Source organism: Ischnura elegans, chromosome X, assembly GCF_921293095.1.
Source record: "Ischnura elegans chromosome X, ioIscEleg1.1, whole genome shotgun sequence".
NCBI classification, from domain to species: Eukaryota; Metazoa; Arthropoda; class Insecta; order Odonata; family Coenagrionidae; genus Ischnura; species Ischnura elegans.
In genome coordinates this window covers 40,241,295-40,266,876 of record NC_060259.1, presented here as the reverse complement: position 1 = coordinate 40,266,876, position 25,582 = coordinate 40,241,295, and the positions used below count along the sequence as shown (strand labels likewise).

The window sequence follows — 25,582 nt, the reverse complement described above, 5'->3', positions numbered from 1 at the left end:
TCCTTAGTAACGACGCAGAGTGAGGCAAAATCCAAAAATGATGGCCTAAATTCGAAAGACGAAGTTCGCGCAAACCAACCAGAGAACAGTTGTAATTCATTATAAAGCACACGCTTTTTAAGTTTGGGTACTATACAGACCATGGACTACGTCCATATAATTTGTACAGCTGGTCAAACTAGAGCTTGTCAGTATAATTTTGGGGACCGATATTTCTCCGTGGAAAATAGTTAAATATATGGAATTATCATAGAGTCGTTATTTACATTTTGATTTCGAAGTATTTTTATATAAAAATGAAATTTATTTATTGAATGAATATAATTTTATTCCAAATTATGTATTAATTGATATTTTTATAATATTTCAAAAATTGTACCAACTCATTGTATATTATATCTTAAGTTTAATGCTAATTATTAGAGATGTGCGAATAGTACCCGCGAATACTCGAATACCTCGAATACTAGAAAGTATTCGATATTCGAGATCTCGAATAGTTATGCCAAAGATACCGTCTCGAATACCTCGAATACTTTGAATGTCGAATACTTTGAATACATACACTGTCGCTCGCACGTCGTTGGTAGTTGACTCAGAAAAATTAAGAGAACTCTAGTCGTTTAGTGCATGCAGCGCCGTTTTAGGCAAGCTGACGAAATACATCAAATTCGCGGGTTCGAGCGGTGAAAAGAGTTCGACGTGGGGAACCGAAATTGATCGGGTGAAAAAAAATCCGAAAATCCCAGGTGTCCCCCATCAGGAGAGCTTCAATGCCACGGGATAGCAACATTGGTGCATTTCCCACGATCCGCTATCCCCCTTCATTCAGCATTCACCCCACCCAATCTGACGATTTCCTCTTCTCCGAAATCAAGCAAAAGGTCCCAGCTCGCGCAGGGATCGTATTACGAAGACCTTAGCTTCGAAAAAATATCAAGTTAACGGAAAATAATAGAATCGCGTTTTACCCTTCACTCTTTCTCCCCCACAGACCATTTTCCCGCATCTACTCAGGGCCGTGGGATAGTGACATTGGCGCATTTCCCACGATCTGCGATCTGCAATCCCCCTCCATTCAGCGTTCGCCCCACCCCCTCCGACGATTTCCTCTTCTCCAAAATCAAACAAGAGGTCCCAGCTCGCGCAGAGATAGTATTACGAAGACCTTAGCTTCGAAAAAAATATCAAATTACACGAGAACAATAAAAACCTGTCTCACGCCCTCCCCCCTCAACTCACCCACTGACCTTTTTCTGGCGACCTGCTTCGAAGTTTCCCATTTCTGGAGGTCAACTGCTTCATGAGTCATCTACTAGCCCAAAAGTTGTCTAACAATGACTTTCGGCAATTGATATTACACTTTTATTGGATTGACATATTAGTAATGTACGCGTAATTTAAAAAAGAATAAACGACCAAACACGACATATTTCTGAGTTTATTTAAGCATTTTACGCTGGAAAATAAATGCTGGAAAGACAAAGAAATACGACGGAGGCTTAGCATTTTGGCGTAATGCTCAAATAGGGGGTTTCCTATTATTTTTTATTGCCTAAATCGAAAGATTATTACTCCTGGAGTACGTAATTAACGCTTTTAGATTTTTAAATGACGATATCTATTTTTCGCGATTAAATGAAAAGTGAAAATTTTCAAGCGCGCGAAAACGCGACGGGTAAGTATGAATACCGGGAAAAACTCCGCGTGACGTTGTTCTGCTTCCCGTTGCCGCGAGTGAGGTGATCTTGGGGCGAGGTTCTGAGCGCTGATACGACGCAGGATGCTAGCAGGTAGCTGAGTACCATGCTAACTGGTAGCGGTTGGCTTAAATAAGGATTATTAATACCTCATCAAACGAAGGAAACTTTCCGACCTTAGGAAGTTTTAATAGGTGATTATTAAGACCATGTTTCCCTGAGCTCTGTGCCTCATGCATTCATTGATAATCTCAGACGGTGTGAAACTCCTATCTACTCATATAGAAACAAGGTCACTGTGACGTCACGTGGAGTGGCATCGCATGGGCGCCAATCTGGCCTTTTTCAAATGAGGATAAAATAGACCATTGCCATTCGTATAAACCGGTATTTCTAAAACAAAATAATTTGTATATTATTAATACACTAATGGTGGGTACCGAATCACAATCAATGCCTTACGTTTCCTTTAGTGAAGGAAACTACCCTATTGTTTACATAAAATGAAAATATTCCATCAATCTGCTAAATTCCTGTTTGAATCCTTTAAAGGAAATCACAATTACTCGCCAAAATCTTGGGTTTCCTGCTGCATAGGCGACCTAGTCAAACATTCCTGCATTCATCGTTTAGTATTCGAGGTATTCGAAATTCGAGATATTCGAATATTCGAGCAATGATTTGATATTCGAATTCGAGAAATCTGCTATTCGACCCATCCCTACTAATTATCCTTTTTACAACATCAGGCTAAACGGAGTTATTTGCACAGTGTGATAGATAAAGTCATATAGAATGATACTCAGAGGGAAATTTTTGCCATGACTTGTGAATTTAATTTTAACAACCATTTTTATTCTGCAACACCACGACCACTCGGGCAACAGTGGAGGCCACCAAGCGAAGAAAGCGTATGGTTTCGAGCATGAAGACGAAGAAATACCTGTTCAGTAAAATTGGTTACTTGAATAGATATTTTATGAATCATTTTTATCTTGATGTTGGCACATTATACGTAAATGGCTAAATTTAATGTAAATCTTGTCGCCAATCGCGATTTCTGTAAGCTTCATTGGCAACTGGCGATTCTACGATGAGGAAGTCACTGGGAGGTTTTTCAGTGGAGTTTTTGGCTAAATTATCTTTTAAAGGAATTCAACGGTTTACTGATCACCTTCCGGTATCTTTCGCAGGCTGCGGTCGAGGGATTTTGTGGAATACTCGTGGTCATGCACGTGCAGCGGCAGGCGTGGTTGACGATTTGCATCCATCCGTACTAGCTGGTCCGATAACGCTGGTTTTACAACCTTTCCAGAAATGACTATCTTCTTTTTCTACTAATTTATCTTTAGTTATCCAAAGTTTTTGCGCTTTTTTTTCCTCTTTTTGCCAACCTTACCGCCACTATCTTCGCCCAACGGAATTCTTAGTGGTCCCTAAAGATGAGTGTCGTGCGAGAATCCATTGTAAGTGATTGTAATGTGTAGCAATGGATTTACCTGGTCAACGTTAGAAGCGTTTCAAAAGAGTCACCTACTTGTACCAGGGAACCAATATCTCCATGCAGCCGTCTCTGCTTCGTTTTGTTTTGGGACATTCCATTTCAAATCAACCAATATGAATAAAATTCGTTGCTCGACATTTTTAATTATCCTGATTTTTTTATCATTGGCTCCCTACAAGTAGAAAATCACGAAACACCATTTGAAAACATTTTACAAGCCATACTTTTTTTTGGCAGTCATTTTTAAAAGTGCGACTGGGCAAATTTTGATGAAAAACGTGGTTTGCATAAAGTATAATGCCGAAGCTATTGTAAATGATATCAGAATAATTTAAAATAATTATTATTTACTCTGTTTAGCCTGATGCCGTAAAAATGATAATTAGCGTTAAACTTAAGATGCAATAAACAATGAGTTGGTACAATTTTTGAAATATTATAAAAATATCAATTAATATGTAATTTGGAATAAAAATGGTATTCATTCGTTAAATAAATTTAAATTTTAAAATTAAATTTAGTGTTTGATATTGTCATGAATAACCAGTGTTTATTATGAAAAGAACTTTTGGAAACCATTTTTTAATTTTTATATTATAAAATGCAGTTGGTCAAAATCTTTCCGTAAAAACTCAGGAAAAATTTGTCAATACTAGCTTTCTAACACCATACATTTTTATGAAGGAAACAAGACTCACTAATAAAATGTTATTTCTGAGTTAGATATTTAAAAACTACTTGTAGTATAAGTTTTAGCACTGAGAATGCACTCCTTTTTCCTAGATCTTGTCAAGCAATGCCGAAAGCCTTGAATGTCGATTTTCGCAGGTCAATATCTAAAAATGGACTGAATGAAAACAAGTGAAAATTTTACACAATTTTCTTTATACACACATAAATATCTCACAAAAAAATTATGACTGAGACTCTGCTACATTTACAGTGGTGGAGCAGTGAAATTCAATAAAAATGCAACCACTTCACATGCTCCTGCAGTGCAAACAAGGGCTCGTGCAGTGCAAGTTAGCACACAGGGGATTGTTTAAAAATTACTGTAACAATAGGTAATGTTTAAACTAAAATTGAATTAATAATGAAAATTTATTTAAATATAGAAATATTTTTCATGGCCGGCATCGTGACCGCCATCTGTTGTAAACTTTTTGTACTGCAGCTTATACCCGCAAGTGCGTTGCGGTTACAAAAGATGGCGGTCACGATGGAGACCACATATTTTTTATTTTTAAGTAAACTTTCATTATAAATGTAATTTTAATATTTTTAACAATTCAAATTACCGTATGAGTTAGGTTGGGGATATTCACAGAGAAAAGGGCAAATACTGGCTGAATTTGGGGAAATTATTCGAATTGCACTTCATTCACATGATTAACAGCATATACCTATCTACTTACACAATACAGCAGAGGGAATCATGAGATGAGATAAAAGGAAAAGATTGTGGATCAATTAGATTGAATTGACTGACTGAAGCAAATGAATTGTCATCCTTTCCTTGAACTATCAGGAAGAGAAGAATTGCGGCACTAATTAAGCATCTGTTCTCACTACAACGTGCAATATACTTTTATCATATAATTTTGTTGCTTAATTATTTCGTCTGAATCTTTCAATTGATATCAGCATTTCATGGTGTGACTTGATTGTATGACAGAGCATTAATCTCGAAGAAATCCATGGTCCGTGAGTCGCTGTTTACGACTATTCTTAATGTTCTATACTTCTATTTTGACCTCGGGCTAAGGATTGTAAAGGATAAAGACAGTATTCTTATGATACTTGACAAATATGCCTCAAAATTATTTTAAGCGATATTTACTTTCGCATATCGTATTAAGAAGACGCATCACCCCCCATCGACACCTCTTTTTTCGTGACACGTTAGTAATTTAAGAATTGAACAATCACCGTGAAATGTTTTGAAAATATAGACTTGACCCGTGTTAAAATTTGCAACCATCATAGGTACGAAACTGCCTGCCTCGATATATTTTTTGAAATAAAAATCTGTCGTTTCATATCAAGTTGAATGTTGACAAGGTTATGATCGTATCGGGTAGGGCTCAGCCCCAAAGAAATATTTGGGACATTCGGTCTTACATGCCTCCCCTCTAAATATATCTAACCGATATTCAGCTGAACCCCCTATTACCTTTATTGAATATAAAACCCCCTCAAATTTTTTTCTTGCTATAGCCTTGGTTAATGGTTCACTCTGTAAACCCAGAAAATCTCAAAATAATGGCGTGAGTTTTAACCTAGTATAATTCCACAAAAAATTCCAAATATGACTTATAGTTGAAGGGGAGTGTCGAACTCTTGCAAAGCACCTATACGGTCTGCAAATTCTTAAATTCACATAAAAATCAATGGCTTTATTTTTATCTACTTTGCAAAATGATTATTATCAAATGATCATTTTTTCCGTGAATAACGTGGAGCTTGAATGGGCAGGGATGAACATGATTACTAAGTAGGTATGTGAAGACAGCAATCCTTTCCTCTAAAAAATGCCTCTGTCATTTATTTGATTAATGTTTGTTAATTTTTTAACATTAACTTTTGTGTTTATGGCTAATTGAGCCACATATTTCAATCTGCCCAACCATATTAAATCACGAATGAAAAATTTAGCCGTTTTGAAGTCTGTTGAGTTTAGCCCGGCATGCTTTAATGCAGGGTGCTTATTGCAACTGTACTATTTTAAATGTCTTAAGAGAAATTTGTTTAATAAATCTCTATTCAATCTAAATAATTACGTTGTGAATCCAGATATTGAATCATATTAATGAGACACGGAAAATAAAACACTCGAGTTCTGCATAATACATGCGAACATTGTGAGTTTTGTAAATTATTTATATTTCCAAGTTGCATTTCGTCAGCGCTCATTTGCTCAGTTTTTTAGGGCAACTCAACGAACATTGATGCATTTCTCGAGGTGTAGTCGCTGAAAATTTGCAATTACTTGTTAAATTTCCTAAGTAACACACTAAATGTTGAAAATTATTATGAAAACACACCGCCATGCGGAATTAATTTTTTTTTATAATAGTTTTTGCGGTGTGGGGACACACATTCCGCTACAAGCAAACGATGCGTTTCCCATCACTACGAAAGACACACTGAGATGCTGGGCACAATTGCAAGGTCTAGCAGAAGACACGGAGGCAGAGGCGAGCTAAGAAACATAAGGGGACCGATGCCTTTAATTTAATGCATCCGCATTCAGTGTGTTAAGATCCGTGAATTGACTCTAGCCCGCGCTTGTAACACTAGCAAATGATTGGGTTCTCTTTTTGTAATACTGGCTAATGATTAGGTGCTCTTTGACCAATCTTTGCTGTATCATTTGGAAATGGTTTCACGCAGAACTCAATGTTAAATATTGACAAGTTTTTCGGGTGGGGCTCAGACTCCAAAAAATATTTGGAACATTTGGTCTTACATACATCCCCTCTAAATATATCTTTCCGATATTCAACTGAACACCCTATAACCTCTATAATCATCTGTGACAAAACCTTTTTCGTGTAGCTTCAACTTGCTACTTCAAGTGCAACTTTTGGCCTACTCACTTTTGAAAAATATTATCAATCCTTCTAACTATGAAAAAATAGCTCGAATAATAATGGTCAAATATCAATACCGGAAGGTATGCTAAAAAAACATTACGATTAATTAGTTCTTATAAATTCTTCGATCTTTCCTACCGAACCTAAGATATCGATAACGATACAAATACATGGAACTAATGCCACAGTACAGTGTAAGTGATTGGTGAAGGCGATCATAAGGAACTTTTTTTTATATTTAGTCGCGCGAATATTCTTAACTCATTGTACAGAGAATTTTCAGCTTCTTATGCAACCTTCAGTATTGGAGAAATATGGTTTTCTGTCATTAAGCAAGACCAGCACCCTGATTATGTAACTGTGAGAAGGCTGAGAGCGATGTCGTTGCCAGGGGCAACGCGATTCCCACGACGGAAGGTGATAGCAGCGATTATGAAACCGTGATCGCACTCTTTGTCACGCTGCGAGCGTCATCGGCCTATCACGTTCGAAAACGATGGTGACAAGCATGTGCTGACATTAAAACGAGCACTAAATGCAAATGTAAGCAAAAATTATTGTTTATTTAATTGAAAAATGTCCTATAATCGAGTAAAAACCAATCAAATTCTTAATTATTTTTACCGGAGTGCTCTATTGACATTATTAGTTGTCCACGTTGTCACGTTAGTTGTCACGTTGTTCAATTGTTATATGCAGATGGTGGTGAATTCGATTGAGCTTTATTTTCACCCAGCAAATTGGAAAGTACTGCTAATTGAAGTACATCCGTGATTTAAACGTCAATTACTTTATATCGAAGTTTAATTATCAATATTTGCCAAGTACGTTCTCCAATATATCAACATCGTTAAACTCCTTTTTGATTTTTTAATCATCATAAATCAACTATTAACTACTTACATTCAAATCGCTAGCGCGATTTCACTTCCACTATCATTTCAACATTAATTAGTTTCAATCCAAGGTCACGACTTTTCGACCATTCTCTACGATATAGCAAATATAATGACTGCAGCATCTCCTGGTGAGTATAAGCATAATATATTACGTTATCACACATCGAAAAGTAATACTACACTTTCCCCATAACTTTACCATAATACGAGTACTTTATCATAATATTACCTATTGGCGAAGCGAAATACTTAGCCTTGAAGTGCCTCCATTTTATGTTTTAGTTGTTTGTTATTGTTATTTCAAAGACTCCGCCAAATTCTCGGACAGAGATGCGTCGAAAGATTTCGTTGGCTCTTCAGATTTCTCAATGATACCAACCTCGCGCGCTCGTACCTATATGATATGCGCGATGACGGTGGCTTACATGATCGCGTGATACAGCGGAACGTGATAGGAGAACGTGATGGTCATCTATCGCCGTCGTCGCTGTCACATTAACATAATCGAGGTGCAGAAGTATTCTCCTCGCACTGTTGTATAAGAATAAAATGTGCATAAATGTATTGGCTGAAGATGTATTTATGTCCCTTTTAATAAGTAAAAAATGTTTCAAATATCCCTTTGAACCGGAGATACATTATTTACAGTTCAAAATATGAATAAATACGTTTGCATTGAAGTTCTTTGACAACGTAAAATAGGGTACGTGAAGATGTCTGTGAAATATAAAAAAAGCTGATTAAATAATTTTCTCGTGATGCATTTTCATTTTTTATTTGTAGTGACACATTTAGACACAAGAGTTAAAAAATATTTTTTTTAAATACCACCAGCAGATCATATAGTTTCATCTATTAGACTTTTTAACAAAATAATGTAATTTACCACTAATATGTAACAAGGTAAATAATTAAGGAGACATTTACTTTGTAGTGATATAAATAAATCAAAAAGAAAATAAAGTAGCATCAACCTAAAGACCTGGATTCACTCAATAAGTTTGAATGAAAATTTTCCCGTAATTGTATTTGTACCTCATATAATCGTGTTCCATCTTTTTCATTTACGCAATATTTTCCCTTCTGTTATTGCATTCAAAAATAATTTTCGTGAGTAATCGAGGAATATCTAAAATTACGGTTTAAAAAAATGTTAAGTTTTGATATTAATTTTGGGTTATCGGCTGATTTAATTTTATTGACGATCTGATTTTTCTATGTCACATCTCATAATTAAGTAGGTATCTATTTATTTTTATCGTGTGACATATTAGTACTATAATCTATTATTGTCCTTCGAATTCTAACTGATAAAAATGTATGAGCTACTGGTGCTATTTTTTTACGCTAAGCTCTTTATTCATTAGTAATGATATAACACAAGTTTTTTTACTAGTGTAAACATTTTTGCCTCATTTAGTTCATTTGTAAAGGAAATAAAAAATTGGAATGAGTGCGTACTAGGTTCCACCTGTGAATGATAGAGCAGTTTTTCATCAATCGTGCCGCCGGACCTTCCCCACGGAATGGAGTAGGGCGGATACCAAGATACCTTTTTTTCTATTCTTCGATAATGTTTCTTATCAATTCCTGGACAAGCCTGTAGATTCGAAATCAATGGCAATATTTTAGCTATTAGAATGCTAGATCCTTTGTCATGATTTTTCTTTCATAATAGAGTTTTATCTTGGAAGTTATCTATGTGAAATATGGCGCAGAGGATGACATATGCATCGTAGATGCCGTTAAGTTAAACATATTAAAATGATGATGCGTCCCTTCCGCAACTGTTAGGACATAGAGATTATTATAACAATTGAGAGTGGATTCCTTAACTTTTTCACTAATTATTCAATACTGAATGCCACGTTAAACCAATATAAAGCAATACCAATAAGAGGACCTTTATTCGAAGCTTTTTGATGGCAATATAATGTTCGGAATACGAATGCGACCCTAATTTCATTTCAGCTAATTATCAGCTCCACCCAATTTTATTTAAAGACGAGTGCTAATAAAATTTATCTCATGGTTTTACATTATGTAGTACATATATCAGCAATTATAATACCTCAGTAAATTATTTCATTGACCTTAAAAATAGCTATACTTTCCATTTTGTAATTCAATAGAGAAAATCTACTTAAAACGAAATATTTATGAGAAAATCAAACACGTACATACATTTGAGGAAAGAAATAATTAGTCTTCATTGAGCTCTAGTTTTTATCCCCTTTTGAAAGCTCATTTATTAAAACGCATAACTTTGTCCCCACGTACATACTTTTTTATTTATACTCCTCGGCTATGCTTGGTTAAGTTCCTGATTTAGAATGCACAACAGGCGTCAGCCATTGCCTTCGTATAGAAAACGAATGTCAATCATGAAGGGTGCAGTTAAATAACAGCGTAATCGCTTACAAAATGTGTCCGCATTATGCAAAGTGAAAAAGCACCTTTAATTTCATTCCTACTTATCTTTAACACAGTGGAGATTTTAAAAATATAGATAAAGTATAATTTTAAAATGCGAGCCTTACGCTCTTTTGTGATAATGTCTATGTCCTCGCTTTTTGTAAGTAAAAATATCTACCTATGACCGCGTATATGTTAGTTGTTTTTCTAAGGTGTAAATTTTTTAGTATATTCATATTCTGTTCTTTTCAGATGTGTGAAATAACAGCTAGAGAAATACTTCACGGAGGAATAAGATGAGAGATTGATCTGTCGCCGTTACTCATAAGATGGCCTTAAATATAAGGGAAAGCAGATGGCTACAGCTGACTGCAGCGCTAATTCTAATTTATTTTTTCGTCATGGATGTTTCACTCTATAATCGACTCCAGGTAAGACAAATAAGTTATCACCTGGATCCTATACTATGGAGTAGTATGAAGCAGCCATGAAAGCTAAAGCATTGCTTTGGATAAGATTTGATGAGAGAAGTTCTAAACAATTATTCTAACCTTTACTGCCTCTGTTTTCTTTTCACTGCTATCTCAAGTGATTTGGTGCGATTGGTAAGATTTTTCAATCCAGCTTGTTAGTGCATGGTGCTAAATATATCTTATTTTTTTCTATCCTTGGATCTTTTCTTTTCTTATAGTATTTTTCCCGGTGTGTAGATACATCGTACTGTATAGTTGGTATTTTTTCATTTCGTTAGTGGTATTTATGAAATGGAAATTTTTTGTTTGTGATTTTTTAAAATAATTTAAAAGCAATATATATGTAAATGTATAAATAAATATATATTCAAGCAAATATGCAACTAATTGGGGTGTGAAAAATATAGGTAAAAATCGTTTTCCTGGGCGCAAAAGTAAAAATTTGAAGATAAAATGGGGATTGCATAAACTATTTTGGCATAGGAAAGCAGGAAATAACAATTTTAAAATGACGAGCAGTGTGTTATAAAGTGTAACTAGAGATGAATTGTTCTCAAGTGGCTTAAAATTTACGACCATGTACTATGCTGTCTTTCAGAGTTTTACCTTCTCTTCGAATAAGGCGACAGAGTCACCAAATGGAGAATACCACCTGTCACCTATATCTCAAATTGCCATGAAGACGTTGCTACTAGATCCCCCGAATCATTACATTCATGTGCCATTGGCTGTGATGTTCATTGAGGTAAGTAGGGCCTGCAATATCCAATTTTTCATGTCTCCTTCCTGCTTCAGTATTTTAAATTGGATTTTCCCTCGGTGACTTTGATTTGCTTCCGATCATACTTTTCTCATGCAGTGAAAAAGGCTCAAATAATTTTCACGGATATGATATTTCAGACGATATAATATTTTATAATATAATAAGTAATTGGGACTGTGGATTCAGTGCTATTATTGCTATTTCTTGCATGAATTTAGTTTTCATATCTAGCTACCTATGAAGGCTCGAACCCCCAAAATATTTTTCTGGCTATGGGCCACCCACCAATACCCGTGGGATATAATAATAATTAGTCAAATCCACCATAAATAGAATATTTAAAAAACTTCCACTGTTGTTACTTAGGCTTCTGCGGAAATTCCCTGATTTCACACGGGCCATGAGTTAAATCTAGCCCGTGCGTGTAACTCTGGGAAATGATTAGATACTCTTTGACCAAAAACCAAATAGGTACTCAACATTACGATATTTAATTAGCTCTGATTAATTCTCTCCTACCGAACCTAAGATATCGATAATCTGGGTGACTTTAATTTGCCTCTGGTCATATTTTTCTCATGTAGTGAGTAGGACTCCAATAATTTTAACGGATATGACATTTCACATGTGATAATATTATGTATTACATTAAATAAGTGGCTCTGTGGATTCAATGGTATTATTGCTATTTTTGTATTCATTTTGTTTTTATATTACTGCCAATGAAATCAGTAGTGGGCTCAAGCCCAAGGCAAGAACTAGTCAGGCCCTGGTGCTCATAGTACTGTCTCCGCTAAGTGCCCACGGATTCCAGGAGTGTGGATTCGAAAACGCTTCTTTGTAAACTTTTGTTTTTAATTCTGATGGAATTTGGAAAAGGGTGAATCCAAATTTTTCCCACTTTGATCTGCTGTCAGCTACTCGCAGTGTGGAATACGAAACTACTATGAAGTTAGCCCAATGAATAGGACTGTCGAAAGATATTGACGTTGAAAGATAAGGGGTTAGTTTTAACCTCTCAGCTTTATTTACGAAAGAAGAAATCCAAATTTAACAAACGGTTGAAATTATATTCAAATTTTATTTTAAAAAAGTGGAGCGACTTATCTCTTCCTGGGTGTTCAAACATCTACCTCAAGCTAGAATATGGTGATATAATTCCGTTTTTATTAACAATTTAATAAGGGATTAGTATAGTGGGAGAAATTTAGCAAAAAAACTTTTCAGCGATGAAAAGTTGCACAAAAAAAATTGCACACAATTCGCTCCATGAAGACCGACGGTATGGACTCGGCGCGCTGTCGAACGAAATAAAAATACCTCTGGACGCTGTCGCCATCTAATGCGACCGGTGTTGCACAAGCCTAGTGGAAGAATAGAGCGCTTGCCCGCTGAAGAGTCCCTGTTTCAAATCCCAGGAAAAACTCTCAGGCATTTATATACTATAAAACCAAAGTCCGACCACTGACTGATTCATACAAATGTTTGGGGTGAACGAGACGAGATACGACAATAAATCATATATTAACCCCCTCTAAAGGCCTGGTTACACGATACATGAACACGTACGGGTTAATGTCTAATTGTATGAACGCGAGAATGAACGCCAAAATGCACCGTGTAACCACCCAACTTGTGCGAATGCATGCACAGAAAATAGAGCCTGTTCTAATTTAGTTCATGCATTCGTACATGTTCCGTTCCGGTCCACAAAAATCATTCACGCAAACGTGCATTAGCTTGTACCTGTTAATGTACCGTGTAACCAGGCCTTATAACCGATTAATCCCTAAGAAAAACTGTCTAAATTTTCTCTCTATTACAACTGCCTCTATGCCTCTTCTTTTTGGGGGCATTTGGGTGTTAAAAAATCGTTTTTCAAAAATGTCTTCGAATCTGTATCACGTGATACGTCGAGAAACCAATTTTCAGATCGATCGGAGCACTCTTAACTTTGGCCAAATCATGCCATTACACTATTCCGTGAATTGTTATCTTAGGTACGGAGGGAGATACGGTGTTGCGTCATAGGATTCCAAAAAAATTATGAGAGCTGGGAGTGTGACCGGAAATGGCCTGCGGCCTTGGGAGGTAAAAACGAAAGAAAATGAGCGAAAGCGAGAATAAAAAAAATACATCCTCGAAGCACGAGGTGACCGAGGGAAATAAATTTGCCTCCTTATCCTAAACTTGTGAATTACACATCTACAGCATAGAGCTTTATCCTCTCCTGTTGCAAATAACCTTCGAGTTGAAGCACTGAGTTAGTGACACGTGGGACAGTAAACAGTTGTAGGGAATTTGAAGAGGCAGCATCCCTTAGAGTCCGAGGAGACCTCGACGATAAGGCCCCAAGGAATAGAAATCTTTCCTTCCACGCCCTTTCAGGAAGACGTCTCACCAAATTCTCTTCAGCCGTTTTCACGAAATGTGTCTTTCTTGCAGGCGACGAACTTCAGCAACGTGTTCCCATCCATCACTCCCAACATGATCAGCGTGAGCCACGTGTTCGTGGCCGCGTGTGGTATGACACTGGTTTGGAGCGACCGCCTAGCAGTACGCCAGGCGGGGGTCCTTCTCTTTGAGGTGCGCTCATACCTGGACGCCCTGGACGGTGCAGTCGCGAGGTCACGAGCACGACACAACATGATCCACCTGGACATCGGGTCAGCGGGCTTCTTCGTCGACGGCATCTGCGACACCTTCGGCTCCATCGCCCTCTACGTTGGCATTTTGGTGTACCTCACGTCCAACCTGCCATCTCTCGGCAGTCGGACGAAGGGAGGCTACTCGGCGGTCCCGCTTCTGCTGCTCCCGTTCTCGCACCCTTCGAAGGACTCCCAAGAACGTGGTGGGGACGGAGCTCCCGGGGTCCTTCCGCACGCGGTCAACCTTATCCATAAGAAGAGAGTGGTGTTCATGATCATTTGCTCAGCCCTGCAGATGACGCTGGGGTCCTTGTTCTGGAACCGCACCCTCGATGCATACCATTCGCTCCTGGAAATTGAGCCGTTGACGGAAGGACAAAGGGTGAGAATAGTAAATGCATCCATTTATCATCAGGTTTCCCATTTTTAATTTATCTATTCTTTCTGCATATGCACTGCACCTTTTCCATCTTTGAAAATTGCAGGACCTTCGTTCTTTATCTATAAACTCTTTGTTTGTTGATTACTATGCAGAGAAAGACTTATTATCATTTATAACGATAAAAAATATCTAAGTAAGAGTATTTGTGTTATAGCAGTGGCGGATCCAGGATAGGGACAAGGGGGGGCTAGGTGGGAGCCCTGGGGGGTAACCTCCCAGGAGTAATGGGGGTCCGAACATAATTTATGCAACACAACAATACATGTCTATCACGTGTAAATTTGAATACCCCAGGAGGGCCCCCCTAGCCCCTCTTTGGATCCGCCACTGTGCCATAGTCAGGAGTTGCATGCAGCGATGCATGCTAAAAGGGAGCTCACATCAGCTGCGTGTATGTTTAGGAGTTATTTTCATTAAGATTATTTTTTCACAATCATGAAGATGCATATGTTGTCCTAAAAATTGGATGCTGCATGTTGTTGCTCATCCACCCCTTTCAAAATACCTTATAGGTGTCTCGCACGGAATGAGGTTTATATATATGAAAAAGTATCTCCGGAATCCATTGCAGAAAATAATGTCATCCATAATTTGCAAAGATAAAATACTTATCAAGTAACTTATCGAAAGTATATTCCCAAAAATATTTGCGCGAGGTGACCACGGAAGAGAGATTTCACCAGCTTCTAATCTCCTCGAATCCCTGTTTCCAGACTATAGGAACTGCTTAACTGAAAGGAAACGGAAATGTCGCCCAAAAGAGATTCTGGTCCTACTTAACCTAACATTGGCGAGTTGGGCAAAGATGAAGACTCGGGAAAATGTGTATTTCAATGTCTCGGATTGATTCAATTCATACGATAAATTTATCAGTTATTCAATCGATTGCAAAGATTTTATGCGTCAAAGACTAATTTTTACCGTGGTTTCCTATTATTTCATTATAGGTGCAAAAATCTAAAGTGAAATCTTCTTTCTTCATGAAGACTGCGAAATCAGTTTGCGGTGTTGCAAATTTTACGAGTATTTCATGCAATTTTATTTGGATATAAGTAATTAACGTCAGTGGCGGATACAGAAAAAACTCAAGGGGGGGCGCAACATATCTTGAGTTGTCTTTCCTTTTATCTTAATAAAAGATGATCAAATCACAAGCAAAGTATATGAAAATTTATTTAAAGTGATTATAAACATGTAAAAGACAATGCCATCTTGTGATATAAAAAAGTTACAATTATGGTTTTGCAATGTTCGGCAATACAGGCGGACCCGCAAGGGGGGGGGGGCGCGCGCCACCTGCGTCTCATCTGTATCCGCCACTGATTATCGTAGTTAGGTAATGCATTGTTCGACATTTTCCATGTTTTGGGCATTTTTTATCACTCTTTTCCTTTATTTTCTTATATCACGAATATGAATAATTTCGAGTTTAAACTAAAGCCGATATTCCTCTCCGTTCAAAATATTAGTGATTAAATCCTAATTTACAAGCAATTGACGCATAAAGCATTCATTTCTACTGAAAATTTGGTAAAAATAGACTACTTCGTATCTTATGCGACCATACTTTCTGTCTTCTCTCTTTTTTCGTCCTGCATGAGAGTTAAAGTAAGTTTTAAGCTAATATTTAAGCACATAATAAATGCATAATCGACATTATTTTCATTGCCACAATTTTCCGTTACATATTATCAATTTCTTGAATTTGTATTCGATTTTGTAGGCGTGATTGCAATTTTTGGATCTCGGCTAGGATTCCGGCGTAATTTGGCACTGTGGGACGGTCATTAAAATGATTGGATATGGAGTGGGGTGAACAAGAGTGAGGGGATGGACCAGCAAGAGACGCAGAGGAGACAGATTCGGGAAAGAAAGTAGATGAGGAAGGCTAAGAATAGACACTTTCAATGGGTGTGACAGTTTACCGGATGAATAAGTTCACAGCTTTTCCAGCCTAGAAGATATTCCATCATCAAAGTGACCACTTTCGATATTTAGAACACCGATTGAATCGCAAAAATACAGATAGTTGCAAAATAGATAAAAATAACAAAACTAAAATATGAATAATCCTTTTGAACTGAATTTAAAACTGGAGCTTCCCTCGGCGTGGGTGAACTCTTATCAGGTTTAGCACTGGTTGATCGGGTCTCCTTATTTCAACATTTCGATCGTCATCTTGGCCATGTTCGATAGGGTCCAAACTCCTGAAGACAATGGCTAAGTTGGCAATCGATACGTTGGGAAAATGGAGCAGATGAAATACAGAGAAGAGATGGCCAAGATTTGGGATATTGTTGAAAATATTGAATACATTCTTAAATACAAGATATTTTCCTTTAGTGACAGTGAAAATTTTTCGAGTCTCTCACCGGGTAAGATTCCCCACGCATACTCTGTTAAACGCTGTGACAACATCCTAATTTTTACCTTGAATTATTTCAGGCGCTTCAGATTGAAATCTTCAAGTCCCAATCACTTTGGATAATTATATGGTGCTGGAGATTGTGCAACCCTCATGCATTGTTAGAAATGATCCTCATTTCTATCTTCATCGACAGACTTTGGGTAAGGAATCATTGTCTTTTGCTCCTTGTCATTTATTTCTAATAATAATAATAATAATGATATGTTTATTTATTTAACGGGTTAATTGAAAAACCCTTTACATCTTTGTACATTGATTACAAGTATTCAAAATTTTAAATAATAATATAGATATTACATTACATAAAAAGGGCAAAACAATCAAGGAATATTGCTTCTCACATATCTTTTGAAGGGTCCTGAAGAGGAGGCAAAAAAAGTCAATTTCCCATGAGATTTCATTTGCATTTCTCATTATAGTGGCATGTAAAAAGAGTAATTATTCAGTAGATGAGGCACATTAAACAAATTAATTTAAATATAACACCAATGTTTTCTTCTACATCGAAGACTATTCAGGTTTAAGTAATTGATTACACCGTCATATTTTCCTTTCTTTCTGAAGCAAACCCTAAAAATTTTTGTTGGATCCTCTCCACGGATGATTCATATTTCGCATGAAATTGATTCCACACTATTGAACAGTACTCTAATATTGATCTGACAAGAGACATATATAATAACCTTAGACAGTGGATATTTTTAAAATCCTTAAATGCACGGCAAATGAAAGCCAACATTCTATATGCCTTGGATGTTATGTATCGTGTTTAACGTTTAAATTAATGCATTACGAGAATTTTCCTCCCGGTCAAGAAGTTTTTGCTGAAGAAGGAATACCTTTAACTGTATTTGTCGCAAGATTTTGCTTTCTTTCATACGTTCAATTCTTCGACACAATTCCTCCCCATCCCAAATAACTGAGCATTCTTTTCGGTTGCTGAGCCTCTCCATTACTGGCCTCAAAACCCTTCAACCTTTCAGTGACCTCATTTGGTATCATCTCTTTACCAATCCAAATCCTCACAGACTCATCAAGTACCTAGTCAATAGCTTCAGGAGGATACGTCTTTTCTAAGTTCCAAGGGTTCAGTATGCCATTTTTGTGATGACAGGTCTCATAAAATCTCATTGGAAAATATATATTTTTATTGTGAACGTTTATGTAGTTAAAATAATATGACGATATAAATAAATCATAATTTCTTCCAATGATTTCGTTTGAATTCACGTGGTTTTTACTAAATAAAAAGCGGAGTCGTGCATGACATTTTTGAAAAATCCGAACGAATTTCGGGGGTCGATAAAATCTCCGTTTCTCCTTTTTTGCTTCGTGACAGTCACAGATCATTCACACCATGCCCTAGTTTGTGTGCAGAATCATATATCCCATCACAATACTCTTCTAAGGACATAGTTTAAGAGGGCGCATCACTCCCTTTCGACTGGCCGTTTATTGTCTTGTTTTGTTACGCGATACTCTCACGAATCTTACATCAACGCATAGGCGGATTAGTGGGGAGGGCACGGGGGCACGTGCCCCTCCACCCCCCAGACGCTAAAAAAATAGGTAAGATTTATAATACGGTTATCATTACGTTTAATTTAAATTTAATATAATCCGCCTATTTTCTGTGCGTGCATTCGCACAAGTTGGGTGGTTACACGGTGCATTTTGGCGTTCATTCTCGCGTTCATACAATTAGACATTAGCCCGTACGTGTTAATGTATCGTGTAACCAGGTCTTAAGGCGCAAATAAGTTAAGCTGTCGGTAGTATTCTGCAGATACCACAATACACCAAATTTCTGTCAACTGAATGAGATTTTTTTAAATCAGTCATTTACCAGCGTCGGTCGTATAAGATCGAAGAAGTCTTTATTCGTGTTTTGTTTTCGTGGTGGATTCTTATTTTGAAATTATTTTCTATTTCAGGAATTCCTCCGATGGAGCCAATTCTATGGTTTCCTGGTGATTCTAAGTGTGACAGCTGTGACGCAGATACATATTAACCACGTGACGAATCTTATGGCTTTGGCAGCCTTAAATGGCTATTGACAGACAGTGAATTGCAGTGAATTCAGGATCTTGAGTGAAACCTCGCTGTGATACCTTGGGTTTGGTGGCAAAAACAATATACTTATTTATATGCCACAATCCTAACTCAGTGAGATGCGCAACTTTCGTGTGAGAGGATCAGAACTTGCGTGTATATTAGGAAATGGATTTGTTTTTTTCGTGAATTCACGTTTTCAATTTAACTTATTGGCTATTTGTTTGAAAGAATATTTGTGCGGAGCTGTGGATAACCACTGTGTGTGCAAAACTCGTATTGGTGGTTCATTTATAGCGAGTGTGGTTTTTGAATGTGGAAGAGCCATTTTATTTCAATGGTGATTTAAAGTGAATATGAAAAATTATGGACAGGCGTATTATAGGAAGACTTTTTTTTCAAACTATCAGCGATGGTGTTTATGTTCCACAAATTTATTTATATATTCTATATTTTTTGTGCAAATAATGACCTTTTTCTCGTACTTTCTTCGTATTTTGTTAATTCTTGTAGAAAAAAAGCATATGTATGTTTGAGGCATCAATACTTAAAATTATGGCCTCTGAGGAGTTGTGAGAACTTCGAATATTTACGGAACCCTTTCCTGGTGAAGGAGAGCACGTCGGAGAACAGGGTAGTTTCCTTCATCTAAGAAAACGAAAGGTATTGAGGTTCGTTACCCACCGTTATACATGATTTGGTTTTAGAAATCCCAGTTTAGACGAGTGTTAATGGTCAATTTTAACCTCATTTTAAGAAGGGCAGATTGGCGCCCATGCGATGTCACTCCACGTGACGTCACAGGGACGTAGATGCCATACGAGTAGTCAGGAGTTTTACATCGTCTGGGATTACCAATGCATGCATGAGGCACAGAGCTCAGGGAAACATTTCTTAATAATCACCTATTAAAATTGCCTTAGGTCGGAAAGTTTCCTTCGTTTGGTGGGTATTAATAATCCTCATTTAAGCCAAGCGCTACTTTGTAGCAGGGTACTCTGCGACCTGCTAGCAGCCTCCATCGCAGCGGCACTCATAGCCTTGCACCAAGGTGCCTCACACGGCGGCAGCGGAAGCAGAATGACGTCACACGGGCTTTTCCCAGCATTCCTACTTTGTTGGCCGTCACGTTATCGCGCACTTGAAAATTTTCACTTTTCATTCAATCGCTAAAAATAGATATCGTCATTTAAAAATCTAAAAGCGTGAAATACGTACTCCAGGATTAATAATATTTCGAATAAGGCAATTTTAAAAAATCGGAAACCACCCTATTGAGAGAATTTACCGGGTGGAAAAAATTAAGTCACGAAATTTTTACCGTGGATAGCAGATGCCAATAGAAACCAGATTTGCCAATGATGTTTATGTCGAAAATGCACCATTTTTTAACTGCAGAAACTTTAAGAGAAGAGCTCCGATTGGCAGCGAGTTTCTCCTGTTGCCGGATGCTCTGGACAACTCATGAGTACGAATGTTTTGTCTGCCGATGATCACGGTGTATCCAAGCCATCAGGCAACAGGGCAAATTCGCGGCCAATCGGAGCGCCTGGCTCAAAGTTTCTGGAGTTTAAAAAAGGTCTACCCTCGTCCTGAACATAATTAGTAATATTGGTTTCTACTCGCATCAGCTATCCAAGGTTAAAATTTCGTGACACAATATTTCTCCACCCTGTATTTCAGTGAAGGCATTCACTGTATTGTATGAATGAAGATACCATATTTTAATCTTCTATATTGCCGATTTTCATCGTTTTAAAGAAAGGATAAGCACTACTGAATGCTGAAGCCAACGTTGAAACCGAGCGAATGTGAAGCAATGCTGATGTCGTTATGGAAAATACAAAGATAATAAATCAAACTCTTTAAAATGGAAGATATTCTGGTTACATTAAATTATTCTTCAAGCCATGAAATGGACGGTTTCAAAATAAAATAACTCGTCACATTGCTTAGCCATAATTTTTTTCTGATTATAATCATGCATTTGTTGCCTATATGAGTTAATTTCCATGGTTCTGTTTTCACTGCACATTAGAACTTGCTTCAAAATGTGAGCTAAAATGCAGAGCATTTAACAACACTCGGTTATGTCTCTCCATGAGCCCTACTGGCGTCTCCGTGTCATGAATGGAAAAATATTGTCAAAAATGCCACAACGAAGTTTCATGCCACAACAAAGACATCACGGTCGAAAGCACGATATCAGTATCTAAGTACCGATCGAAAGTGATCGGTAATTCCCTGTCGAGACCAAGTTCTGCCGAGCACAAAAATATTTCCTCCGATTTTTAATGTATTTTTGGCCTTTTTGTTCAAATTTAAACCCATCATTCTTGAGGGGGATGGGAGAGAAAGAGAATGAACTATTTGATGACCTCTTAAATCCTTTAGAAAAAAATTATAAAATTAAGCTAATCGTGGAAAAACTGGTGTGGAACATTTTGATTCCTAATTATGGTAATCACGCATTATATTTCGTCTTAAAATTGAAATGGTAAAAAATAAAAATATACCAAAGACAAGATGTTGCCAGTAGACGGCAAATGTGCACTGCCAGTTGGTATTCCATTTCCTACGTACCGCTAATAAGACAATTCTCTTTTTATCACTTGCAACTTACTTCCCGCCCAGAAAATATCGGATTGATTTAATTTTGACCTCTCACTTAATTTTGACTCATAAATGGCGGTCTTTAAAAGATGATTTACAAAAATAACACATCTCATTAAATTTCACCTGTGATGTTCGTAAACCATTTGGATAAATGAATCTCCAACAAGTTAGTATTATTTATTAATAGCACCTTTCATCGCTGTCCCTCTTTCAAGTCAGTCTCTTGTACGAATGAATACGAAACAAATTCCCTTATGTATATGAAACAATAAATAGAAAATTTGGCATAAATTTTTCACGTCATTTCTCTGTAAACCAACGTGCCGAAATAATTAGATAAAAATTTCACCGTGAATTACATTACATGGTGCATAAATATTGTTTTAGTCCGACTAGTGTTTGTAGAATTTATCTGATAGTTTAAATATTTCTAGTTTTCTGATATTCACACTTGATTGTTTGGGTTTTCAAGGTCACTATGGCGTGCCAAGAAGACCGCGCCAGGGTGCCACGGCATGATCTTAATACATGCCTATGGATATTGATGGCTGTTGTGACCTTGGGCGGAGTTTTTGGGGGGTCAGGGGGAGCCTACCCCAAAACGCCTTATGAACGGTAATTTGTCCGAAAAAAAAGTACGACACCTGTAAATTTAAGTGCAATGAAAGCAAAAACATCAAAAGTTTAAATAAGATAAAAAAATTTAGTCTTTGTACTTAAAATGCTGTTTTTAGAGGCTGACTCAAACAAATTTACCAGGACAGGGCCCCGGGAACACCCCCGTTTCACTGGGGGTATTCCATACCCCCTAAACCCCCAGCAAGATTGCTGACCCCACCAGCACAAAACTCTGAACTCCGCCCACGGTTTTGACCAACACAGAAGATCCAAACTGATGATGAAGAAGAGCACTTATCGATAGTTCAATTGTTTTCTTCCGGACGGGGATTCCACTTCGGGCCCCCCAGCTGTACGCCATAAATTCTTGATTATATGTGAAGGACTTTGAACTAGAACAAGTGACTCATCTCTTAATTCGCTATCATCTCTCTTTATCTTCCTCATCTGTCACACCACTTGCCTAGTTAGGTGGATACAGTGTGGCCAGATTTCAATTTAACGAATGTGGAGAGTAAACTCTAGATCGTGGAATGATAAAGATCATAGAGAGGGCTTAACGGAATAAAACCATGAAGCAAACTGGCAATTTCAATTTTTTCATAGTCATCTTCATGAGTCAACAATCCTAGGCTTTGGTTTAAAGCAACTCTCCATTCCGCTCTCCTATCCGCTAGCCTTTTCAGAGCTACGTATTTCTTTTCTTTTAAATCCATTTAAACCTGTCCTATGTAACTCAATCGGGGCCGTCCCTTGCCCTTCACCCCTTTCACGTGTCCCTACACGATTGTTGTTATCAGGCCATAGTACTTGAGAATGAGGCCAACTAAGTTTTCCCGTCCTCTCCTTATAAGTTTTTAGGAGACTTCTCTTTTCTCCAACTCTCCTTAGCACTCATTACTCAATGGATCGTTGCGTTTTATCTTCATTATACTTCGGTAGCACCACATTTAGAACGCTTCCTTTCTTGTCTTCTCAAGACTAATAGATAGTTCTCCATTGTATAGAACACTGAAAGGTCTGAAAATTCAAAGGTGAAACTTAACGCATGACAGTTGGTCAATGCCCAAAAAGCCAATCCGGACATGAAAACATGATTCCTGCACCCAAGGTAGGAGGTATAACCCTTTATGACCCAATGTTGTTTCTAAGTAGCACCATCTATGTTCAGGAAATATTAAAACTACGTGCTCTTTAAGATTGCTAAGTTTAATGGTGAAATATATAGCTGCCGAAATAATTATCATTTAGTAGAAAAATTTTTCTTTTTTAAAATGAGAAGTCTTGAAATTTAATTTCTCCCATATACGACTCTGGATTAGAAAGGGTAAAATTTGTTCCATGCCTATTAAAAAGAGAACTTCTGGTTATATTTGATTGATGTCGTTTAGCAGCAGCTCTGGCGGGTCAGCTCGTCGGCAATCGCCGAACTCAGTGGGGCCCTACAACGCTCACGTCTATCGTGAAGCATATATAAGGGGTGTGATAAAACAAACATCACTAAAGCGAAAGTTTTTTTTGTAATTTTAAAAATTTTACGTTTTCATTAGTTGCTTTATTTACAACATACTCAGTGTAAATATACTAGAGATGGGTCGAATAGCAGATTTCTCGAATTCGAATATCGAATTCGAATATTAAATCATTGCTCGAATATTCGAATACCTCGAATTTCGAATACCTCGAATACTAAATTATGAATGCTGGTATGTTTGACTCGGTTGCCTATGCAGCAGGCAACACAAGATTTTGGGGAGTAATTTTGATTTCCTTTAAATGATTCGAACAGGAATTTAGCTGATTAATGAATATTTTAATTTCATGGAAACAATTGGGCATATCATTAATTCAACTAACATCGCTTTACCCCCACTTCTGCTGCCAAGTGCTAGCTGACAATCTGAGGCATTTTGCAAAATACAAGCTCTATTCCACCGGATCTTCTTCAATTATTTTCAGTCCATCTTTGGGAGTTCTCACGAGATAAGAAGATAGATTGGAATTGCTATCAGGGAGAAACCAAATATTCTGAGAAAATATCCCTTTGTCTGGGACTGTAACAATAAAGATTTATAGCACCACTCATTAATTGTAACTTGATATATGCTTTCGGAAAAAAATACCGCATCAACTTCCGAGAAGCTCTGCTGCTCATATCGAGTTTCGCCAGAATGCTAAGTCTCCGTCGTATTTTGACATTTATTTCTTTGCGTAAAATGCTTAAATAAACTCAGAAATACGTCGTGTTTGGTCTTATTCTTTTTGAAAGTACGCGCACATTACTAATATTTCAATTCAATAAAGGTGTAACATCAATTAACGAAAGTCATTCTTAGACACCTTTTGTGCTAATAGATGACTCATGCAGCGGTTGACCTCCGCAGAAATGGGGAACTTGGAAGCTGGTAGGAAAAAAAATGGTCAGTGGGGGAGAAAAGGGAGGGCCCGAAACACATTTCTATTGTTCTCGTGTAACTTGGTATTTTTTCGAAGCTAAGGTCTTCGTAATATGATCCCTGCGCGAGCTGTGACCTTTTTTTTATTTCGAAGAAGAGGAAAGCCTCAGAGTGGGTGAGGCGAGTGCTGAATGGAGGGGGATAGCGGATCGTGGGAAATGCGCTAATGTAAATATCCCGCGGTACTCACACAGCAGTCGACCTCCAGGAATGGGGAACTTCGAAGCAGGTAGCCAGAAAAAGGTCAGTGGGTGAGAAAAGGGGGAGGGCGTGAAACACGTTTTTATTGTTCTCGTAACTCGATATTTTTTTCGAAGGAGGGGTCTTCGTAATGCGATCCCTGCGCGAGCTGGGACCTTTTGTTTGATTTCGGAGAAGAGGAAAGCGTCAGAGTGGGTGAGGCGAGTGCTGAATGGAGGGGGATAGCGGATCGTGGGAAATGCCCTAAGGTTGCTATCCCACGGCACTGAAGTTCTCCTGGTGGGGGGAATCGGGGATTTTCGGATTTTTTCACCCGACCATTTTCGGTTCCCCTCGTCGAACTCTTTTCACCGCTAAAATCCACGAATTTGATGTAATTCGTCACTTGCGTAAAACGGCGCTGCGAGCACTAAATGACTACAGTTCTCCATATTTTTCCGAGTCAACTACCAACGACGTGCGTGCGACAGTGTATGACGCGAAATTCAAAGTATTCGAGGTATTCGAGGCGGTACTTTTCGCATAACTATTCGAAACCTCGAATATCGAATACTTTCTAATATTCGAGGTATTCGAGTATTCGCGGATACTATTCGCACATCTCTAAAATATACTATAAAATAAATGACATAGTGAATAAAATAAAGTTGTCGGAAGATAAAGAGAACCTGATGCTTTTCTGAAAGGGCTATTCCAGAAGGATATTTTAGAGTTTTTGTAGATTTCAGGGCAGTTTCAAGGAAAAAATTCATTCGGTAGAGAAAAGAATCA

General features: G+C 37.5%; 1 protein-coding gene across 1 annotated transcript in view; it reads left to right on the top strand.

Annotated features, from left to right (window-relative positions):
- LOC124170790 (ceramide phosphoethanolamine synthase-like) overlaps positions 1-19,401 on the top strand; it is a 30,025-nt gene extending 10,624 nt beyond the window's left edge. Inside the window, exons 2-6 of the mRNA XM_046549753.1 lie at positions 10,367-10,545; positions 11,186-11,332; positions 13,796-14,380; positions 16,886-17,008; positions 18,803-19,401. Coding sequence (XP_046405709.1) covers positions 10,444-10,545; positions 11,186-11,332; positions 13,796-14,380; positions 16,886-17,008; positions 18,803-18,925 — 1,080 coding nt within the window. The 5' untranslated portion in view covers positions 10,367-10,443 and the 3' untranslated portion in view covers positions 18,926-19,401. The remainder of the gene's footprint in view (positions 1-10,366; positions 10,546-11,185; positions 11,333-13,795; positions 14,381-16,885; positions 17,009-18,802) is intronic.
- Positions 19,402-25,582: the final 6,181 nt, after the last annotated feature.